The 17,507-nt window shown below is 45.9% G+C and overlaps 1 protein-coding gene across 1 annotated transcript; it reads right to left on the reverse strand.

Annotated features, from left to right (window-relative positions):
* Positions 1-1,701: 1,701 nt before the first annotated feature.
* On the reverse strand, positions 1,702-3,088 carry TBCC (tubulin folding cofactor C). Its single transcript, XM_045541958.1, has one exon. The coding sequence runs from the start codon at positions 2,944-2,946 to the stop codon at positions 1,909-1,911; it is 1,038 nt and encodes a 345-aa protein (XP_045397914.1). The 5' UTR covers positions 2,947-3,088; the 3' UTR covers positions 1,702-1,908.
* Positions 3,089-17,507: the final 14,419 nt, after the last annotated feature.

Consider the following 17,507-nt stretch of genomic DNA (forward strand, 5'->3'; position numbering starts at 1 on the left):
GTCACGGGCATAAACTGTGAACTGTAGGAAAGTAGAAAAAGTTCTGGAATAGCTGGCATAAGGAATGTGGAAGTAACCATTTAGGAGGGCACAACAGACTTGCTGAGCAGCAATGAAAGCTTAGCTGAAATTAACTATCATTATTCATAGCTCAAACTGACATGACTGTGGTTTCATTATCTATTACAAACTGTAGGTTGGCCAAAGGTTCAAGGGATTTTATTTTTTAAATGTAATTAGTAAACTTTCCTATAAAAACAGTCGGTGAATGTGAATTGCAAGCCCATTAGTGCCGAAAGAATGTTTTTTCCTGAAGTGAACTTGTTGTTAAACTACTTGACATTAGGGGCATGGCATTAGGCTTCTGGTCATAGTTACCAATGTGAAGATATGGTTGAGAATTTCATTACATTTAGTCCCCTTTTACTATAAGCATTATTCCTTCTGAACAATTTTTTTCCCTTTTTGTAGATGTTGCACATTGTGAAACTGATGAGGATCCTTTTTAAAGTCAGCTAGCAGTTGAGGGGAAAAAAAAAATCTGGATTCACTTCCCATTAAGGAATAGAGAGCTTGGTCTCCATTCTCCCTCCAATTTATAACTCAGCCCTTGCTCCTCCTTCCCATTAGTTTGTTATCTTATTACAGTTCACATATGCTAGAAGCCACCTTAAATGCTTTTTGGAACAAGACAGAATATATGTATATTAAACATATAAATATTTAAGGTACTTAAAATACCTTAATACTTGAAACAATTATTTAAAAAAATCATGTCTGCAGTTACAAGGCCATTAGACCCAAAAAGCTTCATCTTACAACTTTCCATTTAAGGACATTGGATGATAGTTTATAGAGTGGACAGCCAAACTTGTGACCACAGACAGTAATAGCAATATCAGTGGAAAAATCAAGGCTCAGCTGCATGTTTGCCTCAATTCTCTTTTTGTAAGAGGACACTTAGCATAATTATGCCTGAGAATTTAAAGAAAAGCCATTTGCCCTATTTTAAAAGCTTTCTTTCCAACTCAGCTAACACTATCCAAAATCAATATGTGGTGGTGAAGAAGGTGGGCTCCAGAGCCAGACTGCTGGGTTTCAAATCCCAGTCCATCACTTAAGCTGTGTGACCTTGGTCAAATTACTTAACTATTTCCTCACTTGAAAAATGGTGCTAACAGCACCTAGCTCATAAGACTTTGACGACTTAATGAGCTGATATGAGTAAGGTGCCTAGAATGGTGTCCATACATTTTAAGTGCACGAAAAATTGGCAGCTATATTTATTTTGGCCTTACAGTTGATAAGATTCATGAGCTTCTTAGGGTCCATGCCAAAACTCTGGACTCAAACAAGTCAACGAGTAGCTGGATTCCAGAAGCCCAAGCTAATGTGTAGCTGAAAACCAAAGAGGAAGATTTCAATCGCCCTGCTGAGAAATACCTATGTAAGCCAAACCTTCAATTCAAAAAAACTCTCAGTTAACGGCACTTTGCACAAGTTTGATGCCACACTTCCACATGAATTGGCTCCTACTAATGCCCTATGAAATTCGTTTATTATGAGTGGAAATATATTGAAGGGCCTACTTTATCATGCACTGGGATAAGTTTTACCACAAATCACTAAAAAACCAACACAACAACACTCTTTCCCACTTACTGCTTCAAACTATCATAGTCAAATAAAAGCTCCTAGACATTACCAAAATGGAAAAAATGCTTTTAGTGTTATACCTGTCATGAATTTAATGTAAATCACAAGTAAGAGCCTAGCACAATCTCAAGCCTTAAAATACTGAATACATGTACAGCGTGACACCAGTAGGTAAACTTAGGGTCCCCATTAGCTGGAGCCAGTTCCACATGGAAAGTATTTGGTAGGAGTGAAGAACAGAGTGACAACTGCTTAGTCCCACTGGATCTTTCGCTCCTCTTCAGGAAGAATACTCCAGTTTGGGGAGGCCACATCCCGGGCCAGCCAGTTGAAATCGTCAACGTCGTTCCAGTTATTTTTGCTCCTATCTAAACCAGAGCCCTCGAAGTCTTTGTCCATCCCCGGGTAGCTCCAGGTGTAAGGGGCGAATTGGATCCCACTGCAGTCCTCCACGATGGCTCTGCTGATCACCTGCAGGAAGATGCGGGTGTCTCTCGTGCTGTGTATGCGGAGCTGTTGGCAGGCCACGGCCAGCACGCAGTCACTGCAGTCCTCCAGGAACACGGAGGTGGACACTGGGCCGCAGAGCAGCTTGCAGCTGCGGGCCTTGGTCAACCGCAGGGTGTTGGGATTGCCATACAGCTTGATCGTGCAGTTACTCAGTTCGGTCAAAAGGACGTCGCGCTGGTGCAGCTCGTCGGCTTTCTTCTCCAAGACTTGGGACTCCAGGTTGGAGAAACCGCAGACCCAGCTGGAGCCAAAGCCTCCCTCCTCCTTCAAGGGCAGCGGAGAGGCCAGGATGCTTTCAGCCGCCGGGGCGCCAGGAGCCGCGTCCACTTTGGTGGACGAAGCACCATCCTTTCTCCGGTTCTTGAAAGCGAAACGCTTCTTGGGCTGCAGTTCCTGGCGCCGCTCGGCTAGGGCCGCCTGCAGCCGCGCCAGTGTCTCTTGTCCCTGCCGCAGGTCGTAGGCGGCCAGGAACAAAACCGAGTCGTTGAGAAGTTTCTGCAGTCCCTGGAGCCGAGAGGCTGCCTCCTCCAGCCGCTGGACTGACTCCCCGCCCTCCAGAAGCTCTTCCACGGCCGCTCGCTCCCGAGCGAAGGCAGCAGTGAAAAAGTCGCTCTTCTCCTCCTCCACCTCCTGGTTCTGTCGCTTTTGCTTCCGCTTTTCCACCTCCAGTTGCCGATCTTGTTCGCGTCTCTGAAGTCGCTCAGGCACCAGGCTCATGTCCCGCTGGGACCCCACGTCCCCGTTCCCCACTGCGGCAGCGGAGCAACTAGAAGCCTCCATCTTGACTTCAAGCTTCCTCTCTCTAGCTTTCCTTCCTCCGGGCGCGCCCTCCGGGAGGCCTCCCACCAACGCGTCCTGTGATTGGCCGCTCACACTGACGTCAGACCCCCGGCCTTATTTTCTTCGCCTATTGGTTCCACAGCGTCGGAGGGGCAGGGAGACAGGGCGGGGCCTACTGACAGTGGGGGTGGGGAGACAAAGGTCCTTGTGGATGGGTGGGGTGGGAGGCAGGCGGGGGAAGCTTTTTTTCCTCTTAAAGGGGCAGGACTTATATCCGGGATTGTGGGGTGAGTTGCAGCAGCGGCAGCTGCACATGTGGGTTTGTTTATAAGAACAAGGTTAGAAACTCGCAAGCCTCCCCCTCCCCCCAGCTCCTCCCTACTACCCCCTTACAGGCTGGAGATCCGCTTCTTGTGTGGGGTTGTGGGAGGAATGTGTGCGTGTGTTGGGTCGTGGGGGGGGGACAGGTAGTGGTGAGAAAGATGGAGGGGGGGCGAAATATTGCACCGCCCGGCCCGCGCCGGAGGAAGCAGCAGCTGGAACAGCTGGCTAGGGAGCCGCTTGCATGTCTCTGGCTTTTTCTTTTCCCTTCTACCACCCGTTCCCCCAACCCATTCCTGCCTCCCCATAACCCTCATCCTTCCCCCCCACCCCCATCCACTGCAGTTCGGCGTGGCCTGGGGGCTCCTGGGTCCCTGCAGGCAGTTACTGGGGCCAGAGAAGGCGAGGGGCACCGCGATGGGAGAGACCGGGTTCCTCGCTGCAACCGGGTTCGAGGGGCCCTGGGGGAGTCTAAAAACGGATTACTATTTTTTTGGCCAATTGCTGCAGTCGGAGTGGTGGGGGCGGGGGAGGGTGAGATTCCACACCCTCTTCCTCTTCCTTCCCCACCCTCCCCCACCGCGGCCACTCCCTGCGCAGCTGGGCGCCGCTGGCCGCGCTGGGTGAGACCCCGGCCCCGGGTTCCGCGGCTCTCCGTAGGGCCGTGGGTCTTTTGGAAAGATGGGGGATACGGTGCATTATTTCTAGAGGTGGTGGGAGGGATTTGTCGCCGGAAGTGAATGGCCTAGCCTAAAGTCGGGACCAACCCGAGGTGTGGGTGGGCAGCCAAGACCGCACAGTCGCTGGCAAAAACCCAAGGCAGCTGGCCGGCGAGAACCCGGGACGCAGCCCCCGGCGCCGCAGCTCGCGCTCCGTGTTCTGCCCTGCAGAGCTCCGGGGCCTCCTGCCCCCGGCCCGCCCTTCCCAGACGCGATTTCACCCTTATCTCCCGCGTTCCCAGCCTCCCTCGTTTTTTTTGATTTGGGTATTTAACCGCCCAAGAAACTTGAAATTTCACCCATCTGCCTGCATTTTGATGCAGAGAAAGATAGGAGGAAACGAGAGCTATTGAATTAAATCCGAATTAAAACTGATCTCCAGTTTACACGCCCCACTCTCCTCCTTTCATTCCTTTTTTTTTTTTTTTTTTTGACAGTGTCTCGCTCTGTCGCCCTGGGTAGAGTGCCATGCCATCATCATAGCTCACTGCAACCTCAAATTCCTGGGCTCAAGCGATCCTCCTGCCTCAGTCTCCCGACTAGCTGGGACTACAGGCGCGCGCCACGATGCCGGGCTAATTTTTCTATGTCATTCCCATTTAAAACAAACAAAAACAAAACACACATAAATTCCTGGGTTGAACCGAGTGTTTCTCCGCTGAGAGTCAGAACAGGTCACACCGTGTGGCAAATTATGCGCGGGGGTGGGCGGTAGTCTTGTGTATTTTGTGTGTATGTGAGTGCACCCGATAGGATAGGGGGTGCCAAAAATAATGGCGCTTGCGTTTGAAGTATATATTCATTGTTTTTGTTAGTTTTGTTTCATGGTCAAGATAAGTGAGACTTTTGTTTTTGCTTTTTTTTAAAAAAGGAAGTTTATTTTACAAAACTAAGGGTCTGAGACTGGTGGATGAAATATAGCTGGTTATCTTGTCCAAGTCATACAGAGGAATGCCATAGCTGCTTTATTTTATGAAATGTTGATTTAGCCAAAGAAGGTTTAGAGAAGACTTATTTTGTTAGGGAGGGGAAAAAACCTGACCTGCTTCCCTTACATTTTTCAGCAGTTGAAACTGTCCCACTCAAATTAAGAAAGTTTATAGCCAAAGATGGTTTATTGGACTTGACAGCTGGAGTGAGATAACTTTTCTGTATTAAGCATAGTGAATCTATAGGTGTTGTAAGTGTTGGCTATTTCAGAAGTGGAATTGAATGTCATTAAACCCTTTCAAAAACTTCATTCTGCCCATCAGTAGGTTTTTGCATAGAGTCCAGGAGATTTTGGAAGTTTCTGAATATTTGCAGTTGGTTAGTTCAAACTTTTAAGAGAAAGAATCAGTAAAGGACAAAAAGTGACAGGTCACCCAGTTGACGCAGTGTGTTGGGGGCAGTTTCAAGGACTGATGTGAGGCCCGAGTGGGAGTGGACAGGGCTCAGTGGTGTGATCATTGTGAAGAATTGGCTTGGCAGTTCTTTACAGCCCCCAGCACAGCTGCAGGGCTAGGTAGGTGGTCAAGACATGGATATAAAGCCACATTTCTGAGTTCAAACACAGTAGGAAGGCTGTGAAACTGCTGGCGTTGCCAGACTGTGTTTGCACCCTCTGACATTTGAGGGCAGGAGATTCAGCATGCATCCTTGAAATGGATCCAGCTCATCAGAGGTAAGTGCTTGTTCTGTGGAAGGAAAGGAGGATGCATGACAAGGGAAAGGTAGCAAAGGGCAGGGAGCTGTGAATACTGCATCCTCCCATCAGTGATACCTCAAAGGGCTTGTGAATCATAGTACTGCTGTCTTGTCGACATTTTGAAAAATGAGAGAACGCTAAGGTGTTAATGAACTTTAACAACAACTTAGATACTTTATGGTTCTAGTTGTTTTAGATTTACCTTTTTAACTTTTTAAAAATTTCCAACACACATAAAATAGAGAGAGTATTATGAGAGTGTTCTGAGAACCCATATACCTATCACCCAGCTTTAGTAGTTACCAACTAATGTTAATGAAATAAGCTAGGCACAGGAAGACAAAATATCACATGTTCGCACTCATATATGGGAGCTAAAAAAGTTGATCTCATGGAGGTAGAGAGATAGTTACCAGAGGCTGAAAAGAGGGGGTAGGGATGAAGAGAGATTGACTAAAGGGTACAAACATACAGTTAGATAGAAGGAATGAACTCTAGTGTTCAATAGCACAGTACGGTGACTATATTTAATAATTTGTTGTATATTTTAAAATAGCCAGAAGATTTGGAACGTTCCCAACACAAAGAAATGGTAAATATTTGAGATGATAGATACCCTAAATACCCTGATTTGATCATTACACATTGTATGCATGTATCAAAATATCACATTCCCCATAAATATGTATAATTATGATATATCAATAATAATTATAATAATAACCAATTGCCAACTGACAAGTCCTATTTATTCTAAAATCCTGGTCACTTCCCCCCCCCCATTATTTTACAGCAGATCTCAGACATTACATTATTTCATCTTTTATGATGTATATACTTTTCAGTATATACATCTAAAAGATTAGGACTTCCCTTTTAAAACATAACTACATTACCATCATCACATTCCAAAAAAGCATATTAAATATTTCCTTAATATCATTTGATTTCCAATCTGTATTCATCTCTCTCTGATTATCCCATAATTTTCTTTTTTTTAAAGTTATTTTATTTGAATAATGATCCAAACAAGTTCCATACAATGTGGCCGGTTATATCATGTCCCTTAAATCACTTTTTTTTTTTTTTTAGATAGAGTCTCATTCTGTTGCCCTCGGTAGGGTGCAGTGGCACTGTCACAGCTCACTGTAACCTCCAACTCCTGGCCTCAAGCAATTCTCCTGCTTCAGCCTCTGTAGTAACTGGGACTACAGGTGTGTGCCACCATGCCCAGCTAATTTTTTCTATTTTTTGTGGAGATGGGGGTCTCATTCTTGTTCAGGCTGGACTCGAATTACTGAGCTCAAGGAATCTTCCCACCTCGGCTTCCCAAAGTGCTAGGATTACAGGCATGAGCCACAACTCTGGCCTCTTAAATCACTTTCAATGTATGGGTTCCTTCCTCTCTCAATTGTTTTATTGAAGAAACTTGATCATTTGTTCAGTAGAGTTTCCCAGAATCTGGATTTTGCTGGTCGCATCCCATACGGTATTTGTTAGATTTTAAAATATTTATTGTATTTACTTGATCTTTTAATGTTATAAAGGGAATCCCGTGTTTGTAGCTATAGGCATCAGGAAATAAGTAATGGAGTAGGGAAAGCATTTAAGCAAAATAAAACAGTCTTTGGGCATGGTTAGACAGCAAAGAAATAAGGCCCTTTGGTGTTCTGTGGAGTTTGTCAGAGACCCTGTGCAGGTGGAAGATGCCCTACACCTAGACCAACAAAACAAATCCAGGCCCTGTTTTCTAGTAATTCTATGCTAGAAGGAGGCATCACCTATTCATCTTTCAGTAAGTGTTGAATCTATATGGGATGTAAAGCATTCATTAAAGAGCTCTATACATCAAATATCAAACGTTAGGCAAATCTTCCTACCTCACTCACTGTCTTTTCTGGCACAAAGTCAATGAAAGATGACAGCCATGAAGGCACGTCCTGTAGTTGAAAAGGCTCCAAGTTTGGGAAGCAGGAAAGGAGCAGCCTCCTCTTCCTTCCACCTTTGCCCCCAGCTCTCTCCTCCCCCTCAACACCCTTTACCTTCTGGAACTTTTTTCATCATTGTATACTTAATGTTTAACGCAAAGGCTGGCATTTGTTTATTTATCTAACATCTGTTTATTAAGCACTGTGTTCAGCACTAAGCCAGGGAGGCCCTAAGGCTGCCAAGTTTAATAAAGACATAGTCCGTGTCCTCCTTAAGGAGATCTAATCAGGGTAAATAATCAAGCATGTAAAATTGTAACAGTGACAACTGACAATTGCTATAAAGAAAAGAGGTACATGGAGGCCATTAGTAGGGGGTGGACCTTGTTGGGAGGTCCCTGAAGGCTTCAGAGAGGGGTGAGCTGAAACTGGAGGGATGTGTAGGAATTAACAAGGAGAAGTCAGGTGAACATTGGAAAGTGTCCTCTAGATGTATGGACCCATGGGGGTCACTGGCGACTGTGGACAGCCATGTTGGAGGAGCACAGACTGCGGGGCTGAGACGTGAGGGGTGGGAGTGGGGCAATGGAGCTAAGGACAAACACAGATAAGTCTGGAGAGTTTGGGAAGGGGCAGCAGGAGTAACTGGGGGATGAGAGGAACCCGTGAGGTGTTTTGGTTTTGTTTTGCTTTTTCCAGTAAGACTTGAGCATGTCTAAAGGCCCGTGGGAAGGACCCAGTTGAGAGGAAAGCTTCAATAGAGGAGAGGGAAGACATAGAGTGCATAACATAAGGGTCCTGAAAAAGCTGGAAGGAATGGGACCCAAAACACGGGTGCAATGATTAGGCCTAGATGGGAGGAGGGCTAGCCTCTCTGTTCTGGTGTTGTTGTTTGAACGTTTTATTATGAAAGTTTTCTAACATACACAGACTTTTTGACGTCAACCTATAGTAACAGATGTGTCATAATTGCAACAGAAGTCTTAAGAAACAGTAAATATTCTTATTATGTACAATAGACCGTATCTTCTGTTCTATTTATTGCACTTAAAAAATGCTGGTCCAGACCTCTCTGGATCAAACTGCAGTTTTAAAATGCTGCATCAGCATTTCTTTGCATCAAAAGGAAGGGAGAGAGCAGCTGCAGGAAGGTGTCTGTCTGGTAGCTGGCAGGCAAGTCTGGTGGTTTCCTTGTCTCTATGAAGTAGGCAGTGAGGTGCCCTGCTGGGTGTGGGGGGAAAGGGGAGGGGGCGGGGGCCTGAAAAGTATGCAGAAGGTTTGAAAGCCCAGTGGGAAGAGGGAGAGTGTGTTGCCCAGAGAAATGGGCCGGTCAGTGTGGATGGCCAGCAAATCCTTGAGGGATGGAGGGAGTGAATGAGAACCTCCCAGGGGGCAGTCTAGGCTGGGACCAGCTCAGGGGAAGGAGCCAGGGTTTGGGCAGGCCAGAGGAGAAGAGCTCATGTTGAGAGCCTGCCCCTCGGGAGGTGGGAAGTCCCTGTAAGGTGGCTTCTCCAGAGGGTCTGGGGGCTGGACTCCTGCAGCCCGCCATGCATTCCCTATAGAACTCTTCAGAAACTTCCACCACTCTCCCTAAGGCCCTCACTGCCTGTCAGCAGATGACCTTACCTCCTCTTCACAGAAAAAGGCCACCAGGTATGAATATGAACCCCCACTTACCTCCCATCTCACTTTTAACCTCTATGGGAAGACCCACCTCTTTGTCTCCTTCCCTTCTCGCTCAAGGCAAAGCTCCCTGCCAGGGGTCTCTGTCCCCTCCCTTCCATTGCCTGGGACCTGGAGCCACCAGTCACCTCCTCTTCAGGATCTTTAATCTCTCTTCTTTGGCATCTCTCAGCAAGCGAGTTCCCTCAACTTGATACAATTTAAATTGTCCTATCATCTATCCAAACAAATGCGCTTTCTTCCTTCTCCCAACAGCAGACTTTTAAAAACAGTTATCTACATTTGCTACCTCCAGTATCTCAATGATCATTCCCTCCTTTGCCTCTTTTCATCTGACTTCCACCCCTGCTGCTTTACTTGAAACTGAAATTGCCCTATCCCTGTTCCCTCCTAATTTTCAAAGCCATTGCTCTTTAGTCCCAAGCATTCAATTGCCACTTTGTCTCAAAGGTTCTTTCTTGGTTCTTTGTCTAAACCCTCATAAACTTCTCTCTGTCACCTGGCACGGCTCACGCCCGTAATCCCAGCACTTTGGGAGGCTGAGGGAGGAAGATCACTTGAGTCCAGGAGTTCGAGACCAGCCTGGGTAACATAGTGAGACTCCCATCTCTACAAACATTTTTTAAATTAGCTGAGCGTGGTGGTATGCAACTGTAGCTCCAGCTGCTCAGCAGGCTGGGGTAGGAGGATTACTGGAGGGGTCTCTTAAAAAAAAAAAAAAATCTCTGTACATGTCCATCCCTTAAATATCCATGAGGCCAGAACTCTATCCTTATACCTCTTTTCTTGTTCCTTTCACCTTCTCCTTTGGCAAGCTTACCTTCTGTCCATGTGGTGATTGACTCTCAGATCCCCAGCTCCTCCTTCTGCCTCTCTTCTGAGCCCAGACCTGAAATTCTAACTGCTTTCTAGATATTTCCATGTAACCATCTACAGTCCAAAACACCTCGTACTTGAGATGGCCTAAAAGACTTTATTGCCCCAGAGATCTCCTTTGTCTTCTATATGTAAGCCTCAGTTACTGATTGTTGTGTAACAGATAACCCCAAAACTTATTAGTTTAATGCAGCAATAGTTCATAATTTCTCACGATTCTGTTGGGGCACCTGGGCCTGGAGCCTCCAAGGTGGCTTCACTCACACATCTGGGGCCTTGGTGCTGGCTGTGGGCTGGGGCACCTGGCTTCCTCCCCACGTTCTCTCTCCCTCTTCCTCTCACACACACGCACTTGGTCTCTGGTTGTTCAGTAGTTGAGGTCAAGCCTCTTTCCGTGGTGGCTGGCTTCCACGGGGTAACAGCAGGTGCTGGCAGGCCTCTTGTGGCTTGGGCTGGAATTAGTACAGTGTCACTTGTAGTGCATCCATTTGGTGAAAGTAAATCACAAAGCCAGCCCAGATTCAAGGGAAGGGGACACAGACTGCAATTCTTGATGGGCAGAGCAACAGGCGTTCAGAGGGAGGGAAGGAATTGTTGGCAGGCATCTTTGCAGATAATCCACCGTTGTTTCTAAACAGTTTTGCTAACTCTTGCGTGGCATTTACTGTGTGCCAGGCAATGGCTAACCATTTCCATGTATTATCTCATTCAATCTTCACAACATCCCTGTGATGTAGCTACTACTATTATCCCCACTTAACAGATGAAGAACTGAATAAGTGAAGCCAGCTTCTCCAGGACTGAGAGCTAGTTAAGTAGTGGAGATAAGATTTGAATCGAGGCAATCTGGCTCCTGAGTCCAGGCTTCCGACACTGCCTGTGTAATCGTGATACCGCATCTGATCACATGCATGATATCACATCCATAGTCTTCCAAACAGGCAACCACAGAGTCAACCACAACGCCTCCCCTCTCACTGGTCCACCCCATCTACAAATACTGTTCATCTCTGCGTGAAACCCCTCTCCCTCCAGTCTGGCTCCGTCTCTTCATGCCTTGACCCCTCCTCACCTTCTCCCTGGGCTGTTGCTGTACTTTCCCATCTGGTCTCTCTACCCTCCTGCTTCCCTGAATTCCCTCCCCCAGCCCTTCAGGCTGCAGCCAGTTATTGCCCTAAAAATTCAAGCTGATTCAATTTACCTAAAACCTCTGCTGGCTCCCCATTGTATAATACCATTCAGACTCCTTGGCATGGATGCCAGGCCTCTCACAGCCTGTCCCCAGTGCACGGCACCAGGCTTATCCGTTGCCTTTACTCCAACTACACCATGCTTTGCCATTGCCCAACATACCATGTCCATTCGCCACACTTTTAAAATCAGCACTGACTCTATGCTAGGCACCTTGCTAAATGACGCAGGAATTTTAGGGAGTACACAGACAGGGCTCCCTCAGGGCTTACAGGCTAAGTAAGAGATACAGTGTAGTGGGATATGTTAATATATCATCATGCGGGAAATCTTGGGTGCTGGGATCAGATAGAGTAACCTATCCCAGACCAGGGGAACAGAGGAATCTTTTGGGAAACCTAAGCTGGGTCCTAAAGAAAGACCATGATCTAACCAGGTGAAGGGAGAAAGCAGAATCACTTACTCCTTCGTCCTTGCTGCAAATATTTATGGAGCACGCACTATGTTCCAAGCACTCTTTTAGGTTTGGGAATATAGCAGTGAATAAGAGAGACCAAAAATGCCTGGCTTAGCCAGGCACAGTGGCATGCACCTGTGACCTCAGCTACTGAGGAGGCTGGGGTGGGAGGACCACTTGAGCCCAAGAGTTTAAAACCAGCCAGAAAAACATAGTGAGACCCCATCTCTAAAAAAATATGTGTGTGTGTATCTTAATATATATATCCCTGGTTTGATAGGCAGAAAGCTAGGAGAGCTCCAATGCCTCTAGCAACAAGCATGTGCAACAAACCTCGGCAAGAGAAAAAGATGTGTCAGACTAGAGCAGTGTTCTCAACCCTGGCAGCACTTTGGTATCTCATGGGGCCTTTATAACATTCTAATGCCCCTTGAGTAATTAAATCTGAGTCTCTGGGAGTGGGGCCTTGGCATCAATATTTGTTAGAGTTCTCCAGGTGGTTCTAATGGGCACAGGGTCATAAGTTACTGTGTTAGAGAATTCGAGGCACGTTGACACTGGAAGTGAGATCAGCGATGAGGTGAGAGTGAGCAGAGGCCAGCCCACCAAGGGCTTTGTAAATCCTGGTAGGAAGTTTTGGCTTAATCTTGAAGGCCCTGGAGCTTCTGAAGGGTTTTAGCAGGATAAGGAGAGGATCATATTATTTTTCCTTTTTTGCCCCTTTAACAAAGGCTCAATCTAGATGCTCTTTGCAGAGCGGATTCACATGGAGCAAAAGTAAACAGATGTCAGTTTGGAGGGTTGTTGCGGAAGCTGGGGAGAAATGATGGTCCTGGCTGTGGTGAGGGGAGTAAGGATAGAGAAAGAACGGGGAGTGTCTGAGAGACATTTGGAAGGAGACTGGACAGGACTCCGTGATTAATTGGAAGGAAGAGTTGTAGAAGGTTCTGGCTCTGGTGTGATCTTGGTGCCCAAGACGGTAAACCAGGAGTAGATTTGCAGAGCGCTGGTGGGTCTGTTTAGATGAGCTGCCTGCTCCTTTGTTCCTCTGCCTGTGATCCTCTCTCTCGTCATCTCTACGCGGCAAGGCACTCACTTCCTACGAAACCTGTTTTAAACATCTCTTCCTCCTCTGGGAAGCCTGTCTGGGTTCTCCCTTCTGTTGGTTCTGGGTAAGTGTTTATCAGGTTGTGAAGTCAATATCTGTTTACAGGTATCTCTTCTGCAGCTTGGGCTCTTCCAAGCAGGGGTGTGTTTCATTCCACACTGTATCCTTTGCATGGCGCCTAAGACACAGGAGGTGTCCAAGTGCTTGTTAAATAGATGCATGAATGGATGAAGAGCTGGACCAGAAATAAGGGGCTTCTCCTAGGAGTGTGATTGGAAGTGGGTCGGTTTCTCCAACTTAGCTCTGTGTAAAATAAAATAGACAAAAAAAAAGTGAGTCAGGGACATTTCTGGGGTAAGGGACAGAGGGAGTCTAGGGGTAGAGGATATTTGCTGAGCTGATCAGGAAAGAGGCCTAAAGAGGTACCTAAGCTGTTGACTCTAAGATACAGTGATATATAGTCAGCTATTTAAATTGCCTTTTAAAAAAACTTTTGGGGGATAGGGAGGGAGATAAAAACAATAAGAAAAAAAAACCCGCCGGGCGCCGTGGCTCACGCCTGTAATCCTAGCTCTGGGAGGCCGAGGCAGGTGGATCGCTCGAGGTCAGGAGTTCGAGACCAGCCTGAGCAAGAGTGAGACCCCGTCTCTACTTAAAATAGAAAGAAATTATCTGGCCAACTAAAAAATATATATACAAAAAAATTAGCCGGGCATGGTGGCTCATGCCTGTAGTCCCAGCTACTCGGGAGGCTGAGGCAGTAGGATCGCTTAAGCCCAGGAGTCTGAGGTTGCTGTGAGCTAGGCTGATGCCACGGCACTCACTCTAGCCCGGGCAACAAAGTGAGACTCTGTCTCAAAAAAAAAAAAAAAAAAAAAAAACCTTTTTTTAGAAACCAGGTCTTGCCATGTTGCCCAAGCCGGTCTCCAACTCCTGGCCTCGAGCTATCCTCCCGCCTCAGCTTCCCAAGTAAATGGGACTATAGGTGTGCACCACTGCACCTGGCTTATAAATTGCCTTTTGAATATAGTTTCAGATTCCTTTCACATCAAAAGACACATAAATCTCGTAAAACTTTTCTGGACCTGTTCTTTCTCTCATGCTTCTTCCCATCGTCAGTGAGGTGTGGTAGTGGTAGTAAGTGGGCAGATCTGAGTTGAAATTCTGATGACCTGGGTGACACTAGCTGTGTGACACTGGGCATGATACTTAACCTCTCTGAATTCAGTTTCCTCCAACTATAAAGTACGGATAAAGAAATATATATTCTCCTCTCAGGATTACTGTGATGTAAATAAAGTACTATATGGAAAAGTACCAAGTATTGGGCCAGATCTGTAGTAGGCCCTCAACACTTGCCGGGTTCCTTCTGCCTTCTAGTCACCATGACCTTCATTCCTTTGCATAGCCCAGCCCTCAAGCTCAGTGGTGGAGCCTGAGTTTGCTGTGTGCTCTCTGACCTTCTCAGAAAGAGGGCTTTAATGATCCTCCTATGAATAAGTCTCTGGCCTTTCTGTAATTCTTGGGAGTATTTGGGCAGAATTTACATGTAAATAGTGCTGCAAAACAAACAAACCCAAAAACCAAAGAATCCTAGAAAGACAGAGCTGGGGCCAGTCTGGTGGCTTATGCTTGAAATCCCAGCACTTTGGGAGGCTGAGGCTGGAGGATCCTCTGAGGCCAGGAGTTCAAGACCAGCCTAGGCAACATAGTGAGACCCCCACTGTTGGGTCGCAGTCAGAAATGTTGGCTCTTGGTGCGTTCATGGCCAAAGAATGACCAGACACACCAAAGTAAGACAAGCAAGAAATGAGGTTTATAGAGGAGAGAAAGACAGAATTACAGAGCAAGAGCAAGATACAGGTTTACAGAGCAAGATACTAACAAACACACCACAGATGACGACCAGACCCATTGTTGTAGCAAAAGAGAGCTTGATTATGGTCTGGGTCTTGTTTTACAGTGTCTGGATAGGGACCTCCCTGTGGTTCAGACATCTTCATGGAACCACTTTGATTGGACAGTTGGGAATTGTATGACCTGAGTTTTACTGTGCATGAGGATCTCCCATGAGCCTCTCTGAAATCCCATTTTGGGGGGGGGTGAACTGCAACAGCACCCACTTTCGTCCCTAGGAGACCTGAAATCCCTCGCTATCTACCTAACACCCATCTCTATAAAAAAGGAGAAAAATTACCCAGGCATGGTGGCACACACCTGTAGTCCCAGCTACTGAGGCAGGAGGATCACTTGAGCCCAGGAATTTGAAGCTACAGTGAGCTGTGATGACACAACTGCACTCCAGCCTGGGCAACAAAGCAAGACCCTGTATCAAAAAAAAAAAAAAAAAAGACAGAGCTGGGCAAACCGTGAGGGTTCCTTTAATACCAGCACAAAATTTAATTGGCTTATAATAAAAGGAAAAACTAACAATATATAGTGATTTTTTAATGGCAGTTAGTCTAAAAATCTGTATTGTAAGACCATATCCTTTTTCTCTCTTTCTTTAGCATTTCTTTTATGAAAACTTTACTATCTGTAAAATCTTCAATTTGGGGAACCATTAATCTAGTCTTTACAGAAAAGGGCATGTAAAATACTCCTATGTTATGTAATATTAATAGACTATGCAATGTCATCACAAACACCAAGTGCTTATTTAACTAACTGTAAACTCCAAGAGGGCTGTGGCTGTGTCTACTATTTTTTTTTTTTTTGAGACAGAGTCTCGCTCTGTTGCCCGGGCTAGAGTGAGTGCCGTGGCCTCAGCCCAGCTCACAGCAACCTCAAACTCCTGGGCTTAAGCGATCCTGCTGCCTCGGCCTCCCGAGTAGCTGGGACTACAGGCATGTGCCACCATGCCCGGCTAATTTTTTCTATATATATTTTTTAGTTGGCCAGATAATTTCTTTCTATTTTTTAGTAGAGACGGGGTCTCGCTCTTGCTCAGGTTGGTCTTGAACTCCTGACCTGGAGCCATCCACCTGCCTCGGCCTCCCAGAGTGCTAGGATTACAGGCGTGAGCCACCGCGCCCGGCCTCTACTATTTTTTTTTAAGAGACTGGGGTCTCACTGTGTTACCCAGACTGGTCTTTAACTCTTGGGCTCAAGCAGTCCTCCTGCCTCAGCCTCTCAAGTAGCTGGGACTACATATGTGAGCCACCACACTGGGGGATGTCGGTTTTTTTATGCCCCATAATCCCAATGTACAGCATCATACCTGGCATGGAAAGTTTTCAGTAATTATCTGTTAAATGAATGGATGAAATACTCAGACCAGGCACTCTAGAATCCTAGTTTGTAATATTTATTCTTATCGATGGAGCCAGTAAACTCCTTGAGGGATCTTCTGTCCTTAGTTGCCCAATAGAGCAGGTGCTCAGTGAGTAAATGAGCCCACAGGTCACATGGAGATCAATCATGTTGAGGAAAAGATAATCAGAGAACCTGAATGGTAGCAGGAACCAGGTACCTCACTTACATTATCTCATTTAATCTTCACAAGAACCTTGCCAGGGGGGTAATCATTGGAAGCAACAACAGTTTTAAGATTCTTTAGAAGACACAGATGTGAGTCTTTCGTACAGATGTAGGGGGTGGATTACTTTTTCCGTCTCAGTTTCTTTCTTCTTCAGTGTAGAGGGAGAAGTGATCGGCAAGGTTTGACATAGTTTTAAAGCTTTTGTATGCTCACTAGGTCAAATGCTTTTAAAGTGTCCTGGCAGTTGAAAGTTAAATAAGAAGCAAAACATTATTCTTGTTCAACTGCCTAGAAGTTTTAAGGTTCTCTTCTTTAGGGAGGATTTCATTGTTTGCCAGGACATGCCACTTTTCTTTGAAATGCTATAAACTAGTGTTTTTCAAACTGCAGGTACCAAGGCAATGAGGTCATGAAATCTATTTAGTGGATGCCATCTGCAATAAAAAAAAAAAGACAAAAGAAAATAGAATATAAAATGTCAGAGTGCTTTATGTTGCATAAATAGGTTTATATTATTAATATATGAATATATTATATATACATGACTTGTGGGATAAGATGTATTTCTTTTTATAGGTTATGTCAAAAAAGTTAGAAAAACAGTTTTGTGAATGATGCCTTGCACATGATTGTGGCACTCAAAAGTGTTTGTTGAAATGGATAGAGAGCTATCTTTTTTTATTTCATTTTATTTTTTTTGGAGACAGGGTCTTGCTCTATTGCCCAGGCTGGAGTGCAGTGATGAGATCATAGCTCACTGCAGCCTTGGACTCCTAGGCTCAAGCTATCCTCCTGCCTCAGCCTCCCAAGTAGCTGGGACTACAGGTACGTACCATCCTGCCAGCTAAGGTTTTTTTTTGGGGGGGGGGTTGGTTTTTGGTAGGGATGAGGTCTCACCATATTGCTCAGGCTGGTCTTGAACTCCTGGCCTGAAGAGATTCCCCTACCTGGGCCTCCCACAATGCTAGGATTACAGGCATGAGCCACCACGCCCAGTCAATTTTCTTATTTTTTGTTTTTTGTAGAGATAAGGTCTTGATATGTTGCCTAGGCTGATCTCAAACTCCTGGCCTCAAAGGATCCTCCCGCCTGGGCTTTCCAAAGTGCTGG

Source organism: Lemur catta, chromosome 2, assembly GCF_020740605.2.
Source record: "Lemur catta isolate mLemCat1 chromosome 2, mLemCat1.pri, whole genome shotgun sequence".
In the NCBI taxonomy this organism is placed as follows: Eukaryota; Metazoa; Chordata; class Mammalia; order Primates; family Lemuridae; genus Lemur; species Lemur catta.

Excerpts from the sequence above, each read along its gene's own strand:
- TBCC (XM_045541958.1), bottom strand. The coding sequence starts at position 2,946 with ATGGAGGCTTCTAGTTGCTCCGCTGCCGCAGTGGGGAACGGGGACGTG.